This window comes from Enhydra lutris, unplaced genomic scaffold (genome assembly GCF_002288905.1).
Source record: "Enhydra lutris kenyoni isolate GAN:26980312 unplaced genomic scaffold, ASM228890v2 scaffoldscaffold11, whole genome shotgun sequence".
Classification (NCBI taxonomy): Eukaryota; Metazoa; Chordata; class Mammalia; order Carnivora; family Mustelidae; genus Enhydra; species Enhydra lutris.
Genome location: NW_019154095.1, coordinates 398,142 through 414,591, shown reverse-complemented (window position 1 = coordinate 414,591; position 16,450 = coordinate 398,142). Strand labels below are relative to the sequence as shown.

At 57.6% G+C, this 16,450-nt stretch overlaps 1 protein-coding gene across 1 annotated transcript in view; it reads right to left on the bottom strand.

The window, feature by feature from the left end:
* LOC111144431 (F-box protein 25) overlaps nucleotides 1-16,450 on the bottom strand; it is a 57,592-nt gene that overhangs the window by 3,441 nt on the left and 37,701 nt on the right. The window contains exons 6-9 of the mRNA XM_022498734.1: nucleotides 8,340-8,433; nucleotides 7,352-7,536; nucleotides 4,365-4,544; nucleotides 2,466-2,609 (exon numbers count right to left, since the gene is read on the bottom strand). Coding sequence (XP_022354442.1) covers nucleotides 2,466-2,609; nucleotides 4,365-4,544; nucleotides 7,352-7,536; nucleotides 8,340-8,433 — 603 coding nt within the window. The remainder of the gene's footprint in view (nucleotides 1-2,465; nucleotides 2,610-4,364; nucleotides 4,545-7,351; nucleotides 7,537-8,339; nucleotides 8,434-16,450) is intronic.

The window sequence follows — 16,450 nt, the reverse complement described above, 5'->3', positions numbered from 1 at the left end:
ACAAACTTGAAAGGAGGAGGAGGCTAGAGAGCAGAGACGGAGGGAGTTGGAAGCCACGCCGGGTCGAGGCACCTGCCATGTGGCCCCGTGCCTGAATGAAAGCTCACAGACATGTGTCCATGTCCCCCTCGGGCTGAGCCTGCCCCTAACGCACTGGCCCCAAGGACATCCCGCAAGCGGCTCAGGGGGCGGTTCTGGCCGGCCGGGGAGCATGCGTGGACGCGACACGAGGCCTGGTCTAGCACGGAGGTACCTTGAACAACAAAGCAAGGCGGCAGTCCTTTGAGGTCGTGGAGAAAGCACCAGGAGGAGTGCAGGGAAGGGAGGGAGAGAAAGGGAAAGCGACGTTAGCGAGAGAGCAGGTCGCACGGACGTCCGTGTGGACGGTGATCTGCAGACACGGCTGGCGCCGCCGGCACTGAGGCGGACGGTGGGAACAGTCTTGGAGCCAGCGCATCGACCACTAGGACCCATCCGTCCTGAGGCCGGGACCGACACTGCCCTTGCCTCAGAGTCTCGGCTGAGCGCGGCCCAGGCCGCAGCCCCAACCGCAGAACTCCCCACGGCACACGCAGTGCAAGGCTGCGGTCTCCCGGCTTGTACTGAAGATGCCTGGGCCGTGTATGCGGAAGCCGTTTAGTCTCTCCCGCGCAGCCCAGCACCTGCTTTGCCAAATGCCTGCCGTCCACCTTAGTGTCGCTCCTGCTCGCTCGTGCTCTGTCCGCGCCCCACTGAGCAGCCTGCCGACCTCCCCACACGCTACCCAGCCACCCGCCCGCTGCCTCTCGCGTGCCGGCCACCGTGCATCCTGTGGGCACCGTGCGCAGGCCACCTGGCGGACCTGTTCCTGCTCACGGGCGCAGACCTGCCATGACCCCGCCTGGTCCCGCCCGGAGCCCCAGACCTGCAGTGTCCACTCTGGCTCCTGCATGCTGTCTGGTGGCGACACAGCCCTGACCCCTGGTCCTGGCCTCTAACAGGACTCGTTCTGTCCGGCTGCCCAGCAACCCCCCACGTCAGCTTTACCACAGTTCCGGGAAGCTGAGCGATACAGAGATCCGGCTGCAGAACGGACGGGAGGAGGAACAGAGCCGCCTGTGTGATCACGGAGGGACGGTGCCTTCCCTCCTGAGGCCAAGACCAGATCCCAGTCAGGGACCTACCCCAATGGCCCAATGAGGTCACTGCTATGGGTCTGTGTCGGTGCCCCTGACCCTCAGAAGCTGGGATGCAGGGAGCCATGCTCCTCTGTCTGCGTCCACGAGCACCTGCTGTGTGGGGTGCACACAAGCCTCCCTCGTGCCCTGGGGCTAGGGACACGGGCTTCCCCACAGACGGACTTGTGCCTCCCTCACCCATCAGGCCAAGGCAAGAACACACCTGCTCAGACTCTGTGCCCTTGAGGAACCGTGTCCTACAGAACAGCTGTGACCACAGAACACGGAACCTGCACCATGTTTTCACTGCGAGGTGGGAATCCTACTAACAGACGTCAGTGACTTGGAAACAAAATCCCACATGACTCGTGCAAAGGGCAGCAGTGACCCTCTGTTACAGTGACAGAGGAAACACTCCACAGGACTGCACTCACGACTCGCCACAGGCAACAGGAAACCACAAGTGACACTATCACAGACGTCCTCGGAGTGGAGAGAAACCTCCAGGGCTCATCTCCTTTGCAACAATGCAGCGTCTGCCCTGCGCTCCATCCGACAAGCTGCAGGTAAATGTGTGGCGAAGCGAGGAGCAGGGATGCTGCTGACGAGGCAGAAGCTGACGGCCGTCCCCCAGCAGCATGAGGGCCCCGCATGTGGGGTGCACACACGGATCTCACTCGCCATCCACGGAGCACGGAGAGCTCAGGTCGCACGCTCTTCGTGGTCAAGGAGACCATGGGCACACATCCCAGGGTAAAGGCAAACGACCCGGGACAAGAGCTCCCCTCCCACTGCGGACAGACCGAGACTGTCTGTGTGGCAGGGAGCCACGGGGCGGAGGGCTTCTAGCGCGCCCGGGTCCTCCGATTCCAAATGTGAGTCAGTAGGCGCTGGTTCAGTTTCGATCAAATAAGAAAACCGTGTGTCCCTCTGAAAGGCTGGGACCTCCCTGCCGCAGGGGCTTGGCGTGGAGGGGAGCCGTGAGGTGGCGCTGGCAGGGGTGCCAGAGGCACAGGGCTGGAGGCCCAGTGTGGGGCACCCGCTCCAGACGCTTTGGCCCCTTTCTCCCGGGCTGAGGGCTGGCAGGAACACGGCACCGCCCAGGACAGGCTGCCCCTGGGGATACATGTCCCCCGAGCAGAGAGACACGTGGCTGCCCGACACTTACGACTCCAACCACAGGCTGTACGGCTCACGTCCGTGACTCTGTCCCCCACCCCGACATCTGGGGAGATCAGGCTCGCTTTCTCAGCACCACTCCCCTCATGCCCGCAGCAGAGCCCGTGGACCCCCACCCGCCCCGCTTACCTTCCAGAAGAGGATGCTGCAATGGCGGCAGAAGTGCAGCGTGTCCCCGTACTGCTCCCGCGGCGGGTAGTGCTTCTGCAGCGCGAAGTACATCAGCTTCCACTCCACGTGGCCCTTCTCCGACACAATCAGGTGCCTGCAGAACTGACACACCACACACTGCTGAGCGCCACGCCAAGGGCCCCGGGACGTGGACTCAGACCCCCGCAGGCTGAGGCAGAGGGGACGAACCCCGTGCCCCATGGCATGAGCACACGGGACAGCACAGGGCAGGTGGGAACAGCCTGGTCTGCAGCGACGCCCACGACCCGTATTATGGGAAAATCACGTCCCGTGTGTGGTGTCTCGACACCTGCATCTCTATACGGAAATGACCACCTGACTGAAAACAGGGCCAAGGACCCAGCACAGAGGTGGCCTGGGTGCCACACTCTGTCACCAAGGACCCCACGGTGCCACTGCACACCCACTAGCTCGCACTTGATTTAAAAAAAAAAAACAACCCGTAACAAAAGCGCCTGGGGGGCTCAGTCGTTAAGCGTCTGCCTTCGGCTCAGATCATGATCTCAGGGTCCTAAGACAGGCCCCGCGTCGGGCTCCCTGCTCCACGGGAAGCCTGCTTCTCCCTCTGCGCCCCCCTGCTCATGCTTGCTCTCTCTCTGATAAACAGAATCTTTTAAAAACAAAACCAATCTGACCCAGGAACCCGGAGCACCATGCGGATATGGGGACACCGGAACCCGTGTGCTCGGTGGCCAGCAATGTATGACACGCAGCCCGGGGGACAACAGCGTGGCGGTTCCTGCCAACTTCAACACAGGTGCCACGTGACCCAGGATTTCCACTCAGAGGTGCACACCCACGTCCACACGAAAACATGGCCACCAGCATTCACTGCTGTACAATTCATCAAAGCTGCAAGGAAGAAACAACCCAGATGTCCACCAGCTGCGGAACAACCAGCGGAAATGGGGTCCGTCCACGGAACGGCCTGCTGACCAGCCACGGAGCGCCATGCGGCCGGGTTGGCGAGCAGGTGGCCCACAGGGAGGGACGGTTTGGTAGAGCAGGGACTGGTGTGGGGCCAGAGCTCGGGGCGCGGCGTCTGTCCCTCAGGAACCGCTGCAGGGCATGCGGGAGGACGGCTGCCTAGGGAGACGGGGTGGCCTCCCCCACGCACCGCCGTCTGGCTCCAGGCCACTGCTCTGCCTGCTGCCCCAGGGCCTCTCACAGGGCAGCGCTGGGGACTGCCTGAGCCAGCCAGCCCCACGCCCCGGCTTCTCCTTCAGCCGCGTCCGCACTCCCAGCAGACACCCTCCTCCACCTCGGTCGCGGCTCCTCCCGGCTCCAACGAGCTCCTCAAACAAGACCGCACTTGCCCCCCGGGCATCCGCCCGGAAAACCCCAGACGTGGGGGGGGGGGCACTGCACCCTGGTGCACAACACTGAGGGCCACAGGTGCCATTTTCTCAAGGACATCCCACCCCCCAGCCTCTCAGAGGGACAGTCTCCCCTGGGCCATGTGTCCATGACTCTGCGACTCCGTCCTCCCACCCGCCCCCTCGGCCGCAGCCAAACCCGCCTCTGACGGGAAGTAACGCATCAGGGAGCCCCTGCCCTGCGCCCTGCCCGCCCCACACCGCCCTGCATGGAACAGATACCCCTGCATGTGTGCGGGTCTCACAGAGCCCCGCGAGACGAGAACGTGCACCGAATGCCCAGGAGGTCACACGCAGACGCACCCCGAGCGGCCCCCACGACTGGGTGTGCGGGCGCAGCGAGCGGGGAGGGAAGGTTCAGAGAGCCACGTGCAGGTGCTGGGGACGGCGACAGGCGCAGGCCAGCCTCCCTCCAAGGGACACGTCCCACACCATGGGGCCCCGAGGCCACCACACTCACCTGCTTCTCGGCGAAGTGGTACTGACAGAGTTTCTTCCACAGACGTCTGTCCTCACTGAGCATGGACAGTGTTGGCGTCACCTGGCCCAGCGTGACGATGTCCCAGCCATCGGAGAATCTGTACAAGATGTTGTTGAGCATATGCAAAGGGAGGTCACTGAGTGTGAGGCCGTTGTTCACCTGCCGGGGTGGAAACGGACGGGGCTTCACTGCGTGTGGCACCCGGGAGCACCAGGCTACGAGGACGCCTCGCAGTCCCGACAGCAGCTGCTTCAAAACACAACACAACCCAAGAGACGCAGCTGAAGTGTCACCATCCCTCACACTTGGCCATGGGAGCCCTGAGCCCCCGTGTCGAGAGAGGGCTGGCCTCACGAGGACCCCAGAGGAGAGGCGGGAAAAGAACAGAGTCCGGTCTGGGCCCTCGGCTCCTCCAGACTCTGTCCGAGTGCAGGACTCACTCGTCAGACGTGACACGGACATGGGGTGGAGAGATGGCGGGGTCTGAGGACGGAGCAAATAAAGCCGCTGATCGCCATGGAGGCCCGCCCAGCCTTCAGCATCTGTGTCAAACGCAGGAGCCACACCCTCCCTCCCACAAGCCTGCGCATATGTCCCAAGAAAGGACGCGACACAGCGTGCAGAACCCGTGTGTCATGGTATCGGGAGGGAGAGGAGCACACACGTGGGCAGCTGAGTGTTGCAGCCTTGGGCTGGGCACACGCACCCACGCCACCTCTCACGGAGACGGGGCGACGTCTCTGACCACTCGCAGCAAAGGTCCTATGGGCTCAGGGATGCCTGCACACCTGGCCAGAGCCACACGCTTCTGATGTGGCTGGGTGACTGTCCTTGTCCCCAGTGGTCAGCCCCAAGGACAGCTGGCTTCCTTCCGGCTTCTGTTTTCTCCAGTGGCCCCAGCAGCCCCGCACAGAGCACACACCCACAGAGAAACACTAGAGCAGGGCTGCGGTGAGGTGCTGAGAGGCCAGCCATGCCACTCTCCATGTCCTTGCCGCCACAGAGTGGCCGTCTTTTTCCAGAAATGCTCTCCCGGCCCTTTGTGTGTGGAGACCCGGGAGGAGGTGTCCTGTGCCCCACAGTGGAGTGAAAGTCAGGGCTCATCTCTGAGGATGTCTCAGGGGCAGCCTCTGGGTGTGGGGGCCTCGGCACTGGCTGCCTCTTTGGGGAACAGCCCGGTGCCTGGGACATCACCATGCAGCGTGGTCACACGTTGTCACTTCAGATCCTACCAGCCCACGGGCACGTGCGTGTGCACCCCCAACGGGCTGCACAGCATGAGCGGGTGACAAGGGGCTCTTGGAGCAGCTGTGACCACAGGCTCTCGCAGGCTGGCGCACAGCGGGGTCCCCCGGAGACAGCACTCGTGTGCCTCATTCCTGACCAGGTCTTCACGCCGTGACAGGAACTACCGAGACTTGCTATAAATGCCTGCTCCGTGCTTCCTTCTTTGGAGACAAGCTTCTGCTTCAGAAGCTCACAAGCACCCTGAGGCTTGTCCAGGTGCATGAGGTAGGAGGAAAAACCCTGGGTGCATGAGGCACCAAAACCCAGTACCGTCAACCAGTCTCCAGCCCATGGTGACTGCTCATAAGACACAGCCACCACGCCAGCAGTTTCTGCGAAGATGGCTGTGACCACTCCAACAGGAAGGTCCGTTGAGGCGCAGGGCCTTCAGCTCAGCCCCCCACTGCCCGGCTGAGCCACTGTGCTGCAAACCCCGTAACCGTGTCACCATATGCAAAGGAACACAGCTCTGGGAGGTCTTGCCAGTGCACCAGCCCAGTGAACCCCACTCCTGTGGAAGCACGTCTGTCCTCACTCCACGGCTTTGCAGGGCTATAGTACCCAGGAGATGAGGACAGAGGACCTGGAGTGAGAGGGGCCACAGAGGGCTATCCCGCCGCCTGCCCGTTGCTGCCTTGAGGAGTTCTTGCCACCTGCCAGCGGACAGCAGCTGCAAGGGGCCTGTCCCCATGGACTGGACCCCAGACTCAGGTCCCAGGACTCACACACCAAGTCCCCTCATGGGCACGAGCTGGTCTGACCCCAAGACACACAAAGTCCTGGCTGTCCTGCCCCGGGGGCTGCTAGGCTCCCTGCACACAGTGACCCCCTGAATCCAGGCTCCCTCCCATCTGGCCACACAGTTCTCTTCCCCAAAAGACCCTCTGTCCCTGGTTTTGCAGCAGCTGTGCAGCTGTCCGCCCGGGCTCATGGGACCACATCTATGCTGCGAAGAGTCAGCGTTGACACAGGCGACACCATCACCTCCTGATGGGCCACAGGGGACGAGGCCACAGGGAAGCCAGCTCTGAGTGTGCGGTTGTGCCCCAGTCAGAAGGGCGTCCCCACCGCTGCCCTCCACCTGTGCTGCCTCCGAGCTGGTGTCAACAACAGGAAGACCCTAAAGGAAGCCCGTGGCTTCTCGGTCCCGCAAGCTGGCCAAGGCGAGGAGGAGAGACCTGGCCTCTGCTCTCTCCCCACCGGTGTGTGTGCCAGCCCACCTCTGCAGCTTCTCTCCCTCCTCAACGCACACTTCTCTCTAAATGACGCACTTCCCAGCCTCGAGCTCCCTTGCTGACGACAGACCCCCGCTGGCCACCTGCACCACCTCCTCCCCTGAGAACCACACACGACCCCAGAGGACAGCGGGGACGGGGGCAAGCACGGACCCTGCATCGGGGGGGGGGGGTCGCTGGCAGAATGAGGCGCCACAACTCCTGGATAGCTATTTTAGTTCCCAACACTGCATCTTCCCTGGAAGGCTCATCACCACAACACCTCATCACCCGTCCCCGTCTCCACGACGGCCAGCCCCACTGTCTTCCCACGAGCAGTCTAAGCCGCCCCATGGCCTCTGGCCCCAATGCACCTGGAAACAAAGATTCCAGCAAGCGGCCAGTGTCTCCCCAGTGCCCCCGCGGGGGTGAGGCCTCGCACTTGGGACCCAGCGTGTCCCGTACCTTAGTGACCTGCAGATCCTGCAGCTGCTCCTGCCAGCGGAGCACGGTCTCCAGACGGCAGACCCAGATGTTGATGTTTCCCACTAGCACGGACTTCCCGACACCCCGGAGGAGGATGCAGAGGGTGGAGCTCAGGTCCTGGAGGAGGTCCTTGATGAGCCGGGGGTTCTGGTGGTCGTCAAGGACTGGAATACAACAACACACACTGTGGGAAGGTGACAGAGACCCGGCGCCGCGCCCGTCCCCGTGGCACTGACGAATGCAGCACGGACGCGCTGCAGGAGGGGAAACGTGTGAACCCAGAGGCCTGGCGCTGAGGGACGGGCCCCGCATGACTCCGGTCAGAGCGGAGGAGCTGGGGTTCCAAGGGGCGGGGTCCGTGCGGGACCACAGCACGTTCTGGCAGCAGGTGGAGAACATGCTTCATACAACCCCACCATGTGCCTGAAGACGGTTAAGATGGTAAACTCGGGAGTGTGTGTGTTTTACCACAATGAAAACAACGATCTAATGTCAGTGCAACCCCAAACTGGCATCATTTTTGAGACCCCGCCAGTAGGACAAATTTAAAAGAACATCAAATATTGCTGGACAGCATGATTCTGGGGGTGTGTGCGATATCAGCTTTAGAATTAGCCGTGTCTGTTCTCCTTACACGTGCGAGTGTCAATACACTCACACACGTAAACTCACGGTGGGGCATCTCAGGTGCCTCCTACTGTCGGCCAAGAATTGATCAAGACAGCCTGAAGCACAAAGCCACAAGCTCTCCTGAGGCCTTGGCGACTACGATGCGGCCGCGCTGCTTGTGGAGACGCATGGCTGAGGTGACCGTCCGGCCGCTGGACAGGAGAGACTTCTCTGAAACCCAGGGACCCTCCCTCGTCCTGTGGGAGCAGCCTGTCCCGATAAGACGGCGTCACCCGTCCTGGGGAACAGAGAGCAGCCCCACCTCCTCCTGTTCTCAGACACATCGGGCACCTCTTACCCTTCTGGACAATTTTGTCCAAAACGTTGAAGTAGTTCTTCTGCGCCACGCCGCTCAGTGACGTTAACTGGGATTTCGCAATCAGCTGCAGGAGCTGAAGGAGGAAAGGACATGCGTTCCTTAGTTTGGAAGCAGAAGCCCCCACACCGCCTTGTCCTCTCCAGAGACCCCACACCTGTCACGTCTGTGGTATTCCGTCACCTCCGAGGGTGGAACACGGTTTCCAAGGGCAGATTCCAGGAGGTTTTCGTCTCAGGCAGGTTCTCCTTGGACCCACCTTTCCCTTAGTGTTCCCTTCACGGTCTGACCTCCGGGCTGTCTCCCATGGCCTCGACAGCTGGGAGGACCTTCTGTCTCCCCTTCACACTCACCCTGTGTCGTCCTTCCTTATCCGCCTACCCCTGTCCCCGCCGTCCCTTGCCCTGCGTCCCAGTGTATGCTCCTCTCGGGCCCCTCACCCACCCTGCAGTACCCCCCTGTGCCCACGTGGACCCACGTCTGATTCCCTGCAGCCCCGGCTGGCGTCTGCCTTCCCGTCCGCACCCCTGACACAATGTCAGGATGTCAGGTGGCGGGGTCGCAGGCTCCCTCACACGCCTCTGCTCCAACTCCCTCCTGCACCTGCTCTGCGGGGCCTCCTAGGCACCTCACCCCAATGCCGCTGCCCAGAAAGCCACTGTCCATACCAGCAGGACTCAGAGCCAGGCCTCCCTGGCCCAGGGAGGCACACCCGTTCATCCCCCCAGACTGCTGCTGCCCAGTCCAGGCTGCTCTGGGTAACCGCACCTGCCTCCTGCTTCCCTGAACATGGGACTCTCCACCTTCCCTCCCGCTCACCTTGCCGGTTTCCAGAGGGAGAAAGGACACAGGAGACAGCAGATGTTACAAGTAGGACGACCACGTAATGACCCTGAGGGGACAAAGCACCTACTAATGGTTCCGTAAGCAGTCCTCTTCCTCTGCGGCAGTGACCGCAGATGCACACACTGCAGGGCGCAGGCGACCACAGCTCTGGTCACGTCAAACTGGACATGCTGGAGTCAGGCCCAGTCCTGCTCCTGGCCCCTCATCTTATCACCCATGTATTGCCCCCACCTGCCAGCTTCAACCTTCAGTCATGTAAAATTCCTAAGTGTGATTTTTAAAAGTCTTCTCAATCTCACACACTTAACAAAAAAGGAATGTAACTGCAACTCTGTAATGCAGAGCATTCTAGCCAGCTGTCCTGAGCCCGTGACCCTGACCGTGGACCCTGCAGTCTGGGCTGGGTTCCCAGGAGACTTCAGGGCCCAGGACCCTGTCCCTGTGCTCAGGGGCCAACGGGCATCAGTGACACAGAATGCACTGGAAATAAGCTTCCCCCTTGGGGATCAGCTTGAGTAGATGACTTGTGAGTCGGGACTCCCACTTCTTGCTTTGTCCCTTTTTTCCCCTTTCCCAAGGACTCTCGTCTTACTCACAGACTTCTAGAAGGGGCAGAAGGAAGGACTGCCATTTCCTTTGAATTATACTGTAACACAATTTACAATTTTACACTGGTTACAGGACCCCTCGGTGGGTCTACTCATCACGCGGGTGGTCTTGCTGACAGCACCGGCGTGCGGCCTGTTAAAGGTGGGCCAGGTCCCTGCAGACCCATGGCTTCTGGACGACGGGCTTCTGCTGACCCGCCCGCTGAAGGACAAAGCCCACACTTCCAGTACGCCCCACGCCAGGACATCCCATCTACCATGACCATCAGTCTATGCTGTATCACTTAAAAACGTCAGAGCTACAGTGTTTAATTTAATCTTACTGAGGTAAGATTAAATCAAAGTATCAAGTTAGTTGAAGAGTGTCTCCTTCGACTGGAAACTGGCGTCTCTGATAATACTGAATGAGAAATACGAGTTTTTCAGAATTACATATGATACAATTTTACTACTATACAATTTTAAACAAAAGACACAAATCATAAAACTATCTTGCAAAGGTGACAGAACTATAAACAGGAAAATCAGGTAAGCGTCAACCTCCGAGGAAGGAAATCAGGCCACAACGATGTCCACAGATGGCACGTCCGCCGACACGTTGTTGGGAACGCCCTACCTGTCCAGTCGCACGCTAGACGTACACATGCTCCTGATACTATCACATGAGAGTAAATATATTCTCTACTAAAGGAAACAAGCATCTGTGTGAGGCACCACCCATATTTCTTGGTCCTTCCTCTTTAACGCATCTTGTTCTTAGGGAATCAACAGATCTTGCTAGTATGCTGTAACCCAACAAGTTTCTGGGGAGAAGATGTAGCAAACACCAGGTGTAGGAGCCTACCGCCAATTCTTAAACTGACAACAAGGAAGATTTAAGAAAAATGTATCTTTTTTGTGCTAAGGAACAGAGAAGACATCTTTTTGTGAAGGATCTACATTTTAAAATACAGAACGAACCTTCTCCATTTTTTAAAATTTTTAAATTTTTTTTATCAACATATAATGTATTATAACTTTCTCCATTTCTAAACACCTAGAGAAGGAACTGTGGACTCGGTAAAACAACCAGTAATAAATTAACTATTTCAGAGTGTCCTACAAGTCGGTTTGTACCTTCAGCAGAACCTGTGGTGTGTACTTCACAGCGGTAGGAAATCACTGGCCTGAGTCATCCAACAATACACGTCCACGGTGGCTCCCTGGGCCCCCTTGCTTGCTCACTCTGGGAAGAACACGCGCCCGGTGAGCTGCTGGGCTGGCTGCGGTGCTTGGGGGCAGCGGGCTTCCTACATGGCCATCTTGCACCTGCAACCTGTAAAGGGGTGACTCCACACTACTGGGAACCTCAGAGGCCTTTTCACTGAGCTCGAAAGGCCACCACTTCAAGATGTCACAGGACACATTTAGGAAGGTCACTTGTTTCCCTTGAGAAGGAAAGTTCCTAAAACTAAGAGCAGCAAGGTCTCCATCACTAAACACTGCCGTGAACCTGCCATCACCGTGGACGTGGACTGCACCTTCCACTCAGGAGGGCATCCCAAGGCTTCCGCAGCTGAAACCATCCTCCTTCAAAACATCTGTGAACAACTGTGCTCTGGCCCTCAGGGAAGACGGAACATGCACAAAACGCGGGTGCTGTGCCCACGAGTGAAACAGCCCTCGGTGCCACCAGCTTCCTGCCAGAGTGTCGCCCAGCTGCTGGGGCAATGCGGCAGGCACAGGGTGCTGGGGACATGGGACATGCATTTGCTCCACTCCAGAAGCTGGCAACCAAGCCCTGCAGCCACCTGGGATCTACAGAGCCTGCCTTACCCAGGCTCCTGGGGAGGCCCTTCCCCCCGCCACCCCAGCTTCTCATTTTAACACTTCATGTGGACATAAGACTTTTAGGGACTGCTATTCAACCCCACAGATTCATTACTTAGAAGTATTTTGTAGGAACATATAAAATTGATGATTCGAATGCAGCAGTTACATGGCATGGTCAGAACAAAGTACCCAGTAGTAAAGGACTAAGTGAAACCCCTAAACTCTGAACTTTTCATGTGTGAACTGTAGGCAAGACATAGGCCTTTTGGGGCATCCCAGGGGTCCAGCCCCCCTGGCCGTTCACACTGCATCTTTCCTGGGGGGAAGGTGGGGCCAGAGCGGCTCAATCCTGACCTACTCTATCCTCCTGGTCAGTTACTCAACCATCTCTTAGGGAAATCTGGTTTCCACCATTTAACGTTCTTCCAAGTCAGGAAGCTGCTAAAATACTCTTTCAGAAGACTGCACTTTTAGAAAACCGCACTCGCCCAGTGGAACACTGGTGCCTGGGAACACGCAGTCCTGTGAGACACCACCTTGCCTGAACAGGAGTCTCCCACGACCCACCTCTCGGTGACCATCTGTCAGCCACGTGCAAACACGGCCACTCAGTGAGGACTGGCTCACCCCCAGGGCGGTGGAGGGATTAATGAACTCCTCTCACAGGAGCCCAGGAGGAGTCGGGGCCTAGAGAGTCGCAGACTGTCCCATCCCCCGCCACACCTGTTCCCCAAGCAAGTCACGAACCCTGGGGACGGCCGAACGTTTGCTATACTGCTGAGTGTGTCTGCGGCTGAATCGTGGAGGGCGCACTCCCGTTTCACAGAACCGGAGAGAATCCAGTACAGGACCCTGCACTTGACACCGTGAAAGTGTCCACCGCGTTCCGACAGGTGGGCGAGGGAGCGGCTTCCCACACTGGGGGACACGGCCTCTTACGCTGGCAACCACGGTCTAACGCGAACTGGAAGAACAAGCTGAATAGGAAAGTTACCATCACAGAGGAAAGCAGGTGTTCCTACGAGGGTTTTAATAAAGCTTAAGTAAACCGACTGTCCGTACATAAGACATGCTCGGTTACAGGCTCCCAGGGAATGAGAGTGAAGAACCAGCTCTGCCACCCCAGAAGATGAACAGTGGGCATCTGAGGAAACGCAGGACATAACGACGAACGCACTTGTCTGGAGGAGTCCCGGCCGTGTTCTCGGTATCACAGAACACATGGCAGGGTCCTACCCGGGACTTAAAATTCTGTGCGTCCCCACAAAAATACAAATAGGCACGCACACTTGTTTACAAGAGAGCATTTCCTGGAGAACACCTGCGAAATGAACAGCGGCCACTCACGGGGGAGGCTGGGCCATGGGGGGAGGGAGTGAATGGGGAGAGGGGGCCCAGGCAGGAGCAGCCTGGGGAGGGATGAGGGGACTCATCACACTCTGTGGCAGCGTGCAGCTCCCTTCCTGAGTGTGTACTATCCTCAAAAACCTACCGAACCAGCGAGCCAGCACAGGAAGCAGAAGAGGGAGCAGTGTGCCAGCGACGGCGGTGAGGCCTCAGGCCCATCCGCAGGCACAGGACCGTGGACCACAGGCACACGTCCCACGCAACGCAGATGAAGGCGTAAGCACTTTACACTTCTGAGGGGACTCTCCCCGGGAAGCCCTACTTCAGGAAACACAGCCCTTCAATCCACACTGCTCCTGCCACAGGGCACTGACCTGCTGTCCCCAACTCGGGCAGGGGGAGTGTGGTTTGTTCTCCCGGTGCTACAGGGAGGGCCTGGGACCCCACAGGGAACAGGAGGTGGATGAAGGTTACACCCACAGGAGAGACCCAACCTGAGCTCGCAGCGAGGACAGACGAGCACTGGGTCAGCTGGCCCGAGTCTGTCCTAGGCTGCCAGCTGTCTGACCACGGGCCCTCACTCCACCATGACCAGGCTGGCACACAGGCTGCCCACGCAGGAGGGAGCCGGAGCCAGAGCCGGGGTTCAGTCGGCCCTGCGATGCCGTGCCCATCCCCCCAATGTGGCCTCACTCAGAGAGGACAAGTGCTTATGGCAGAGCGCAGTCGGAACCTGCTGTCGAAGATTCTCTGAAAGTGTTGGCTTGCTATGTTTCCAAGTGTATGCTTAATTTTCTTAAGTAAAATCTTCAAACTTCCACCAAATCTGTCCTTATTTTAATGAAAGTAAGCTCATAAAAGTCACCAAAAATGCTGTTAACATGACTTATAAACGGGATAAATGAAATGTGAGCTGAACTATGGACGCGATATTAAGAACTGTTCACTCAGGGGTGCCTGCGGGCTTGGGCAGCCGTCTTCGGCTCGGGTTGTGATCCCAGGGTCCTGGAACGGAGCCCTGCATCAGGCAGCCTGTTCAGTGTGGAGTCTGCTTCTCCCTCTCCTGCTCCCCATCCTTATGCTCCCTCTCTCTCCTCTAATGAGTGGATAAAATCTTTAAAAAAACAACAACAAAAACTGTTCACACACTAAGGGTCAAATCTTTTTTTTTAGATTTTATTTATTTGAGAGAAAGTAAGTGAGAGAGCACATGAGCAGAAGGAGTGGAAGAGGGAGAAGCAGACTTTCCCACTGGGCAGGGAGCCGGATGTGGGGCTTGAGCCCAGAACCCTGGGATCATGACCTCAGCTAAAGGCAGGTGCTTAACGACTGAAGCCACCCAGGCGTCCCACCAAGGGTCAAATCTAAGCTGTAACTTGACTTGTCTTTTTCTTTATCAAGAAGGAAATTTCTCATGGCATATTATGAAATAATAATTGCAAACAGTTGATAAAAGAAAAATTACTACTAAGTGAAAATATTTGTTAGCATTGATTCTGTGAAGGTACATTTAATAGCTCAATAAATTGTGCTAAGGCTTTTAAAGTAACTGGCCAGGACAATTTTCACAATCTGTTAAAACACAGAGGACATTGGGAGGAGAGGATAAGGGAGATGGGGGAAACTGGAAGGGGGAGACAAACCATGAGAGACTGTGGACTCTGAGAATCAAACTGAGGGTTTTGGAGGGGAGAAAGGTGGGAGGTTGGGAGAGCCTGGTGGTGAGTATTAAGGAAGACACGTATTGCACGGAGCACTGGGTGTGGTGCATAAACAATGAATCTTGGAACACTGAAAAAAAGTTTAAATATTAAAACAAAACAGGAAGAAGCTGGTTTTGAATTAGAGACAGGTGTTAAAAGCAATGTGACGCCATGATAACCACTTAGCCTGAAACTAACATAAGGAAGCACGTTTAACGAAAAGCAACGTGGGCACTGGTGAATAAGGACTATGACATGGTCAGCCAGCGCAGGCGGCGTGCGCACTCCTGGAGGCGTCTGTGTTGGCCCAGAGCAGGCACTGGTGTCTGGACTCCGCTCCCAGCTGCCTGACGTGACCACATGCACCTCCCCACCTGTACAAAGTCAAGAACCCGCCCTGGCGCAAAAGGAACAGGACCAGCCGTTGCTGCCCGCCCCGGGTTCTCCCTGCACAGTCACTCCCCACTCTCCAGCTTCCCCAGGGTTCCTACCAGCACCAGGCACACAAGTGACCCAATGGCTCAGCTCCAAGTCTAAGTCTGTTACACAAGCTTTAGGAACACGGCACCTAAAATTTTGTTTTCTCCTCTACAAAGCGGAGCGAGTACAGCTTGAAAAAATAACATTTGTTCCTCAAACTCAGACAAAAATTATTAAAATTACTTAAGTAATCTAGTATGAAAATGTCACAAACACTAACAGGTAATCCCAAGAATGGCTTCTCCTTTGCATACAGGACTGTGGGGGAGACAACTTAGTCTGGATTTGTTTTCAGAAGACCTCAGATTTCCACTCCTAACACGGTGAGAATGAGGACCACACCTCCACTCCAAAATGCTTACCTTTACTTCGGCAACTGAGATAATCTGTACTTGGACGCTAAAATAATACTAATTTTTATTCAGAAAACATGTTATAATCATTGATTAGTGTCCATTTAAACTGCTAATGTCGGGGGAACAAGAGCATCTCATATCATATTTTCATATTGACAAGTACATATTGTTAATTTCTTCCACACAAATCCTCAAGGAAACCATCACCGAACGCCTTGAGAAACATAAGGAAATGATTGAGGATGTCGGACACACGCTGCCTCCCATCTCGTTTCTCTGTGTCCCAACATGAACGGGCACAGACGAGTCCGCGTCACCCGCAGGACGAGCGCCTCAGCTGCGGACGCAGGACGAGGGGCCGTAGACCCGTTAAGCATCATGACAACCCCCATCTGCCCCCAGCGGGCTCCGGAGCACGCGCCGCACGTGCAGGTGCCGGAGAAACCCACTCCGGGGCACACGCCCCACAGTGCAACAAGGCACGCGCAGCGCCAAGCACGCCGAGGGCCCGCCTCTCCGTGGAGGAAGTGGCAGTGAGCTGAGTGGGGTGTCCCGGGGGTCCCAAGCAAATCCGGAGGTGAGAGCACAGAACGCAGCTGGGAGAGCCGTTGAGCCGGCGTGGGCGGGGAAGGTGCCAGAGCGCGGGCCGGGGACGGGACCGCGCGGGCGTGTCTGCGGCAGCATGCGGACTCAGAGCATGGCGGACGGCTGCCTTCTGTCTTCGCTTTTCGCAGAAGGCAGACACAGCAAGTGGCCTTTGGAAGGCAACCCTGCTGCCTCTGAAGGGGGTGCAAAGGGGCAGAGCTGGAGGGTGAGAGGCGAGGATTCCCGCCGGGCAGCGACTGAGTGGGTGGAGCCTCACGCACGTGGCCTGGGCAGCGACTGAGCAGGTGGAGCCTCAGGCAGGTGGCCTCGGCGCCTCCGCAGGCCCCGGGCTCCTT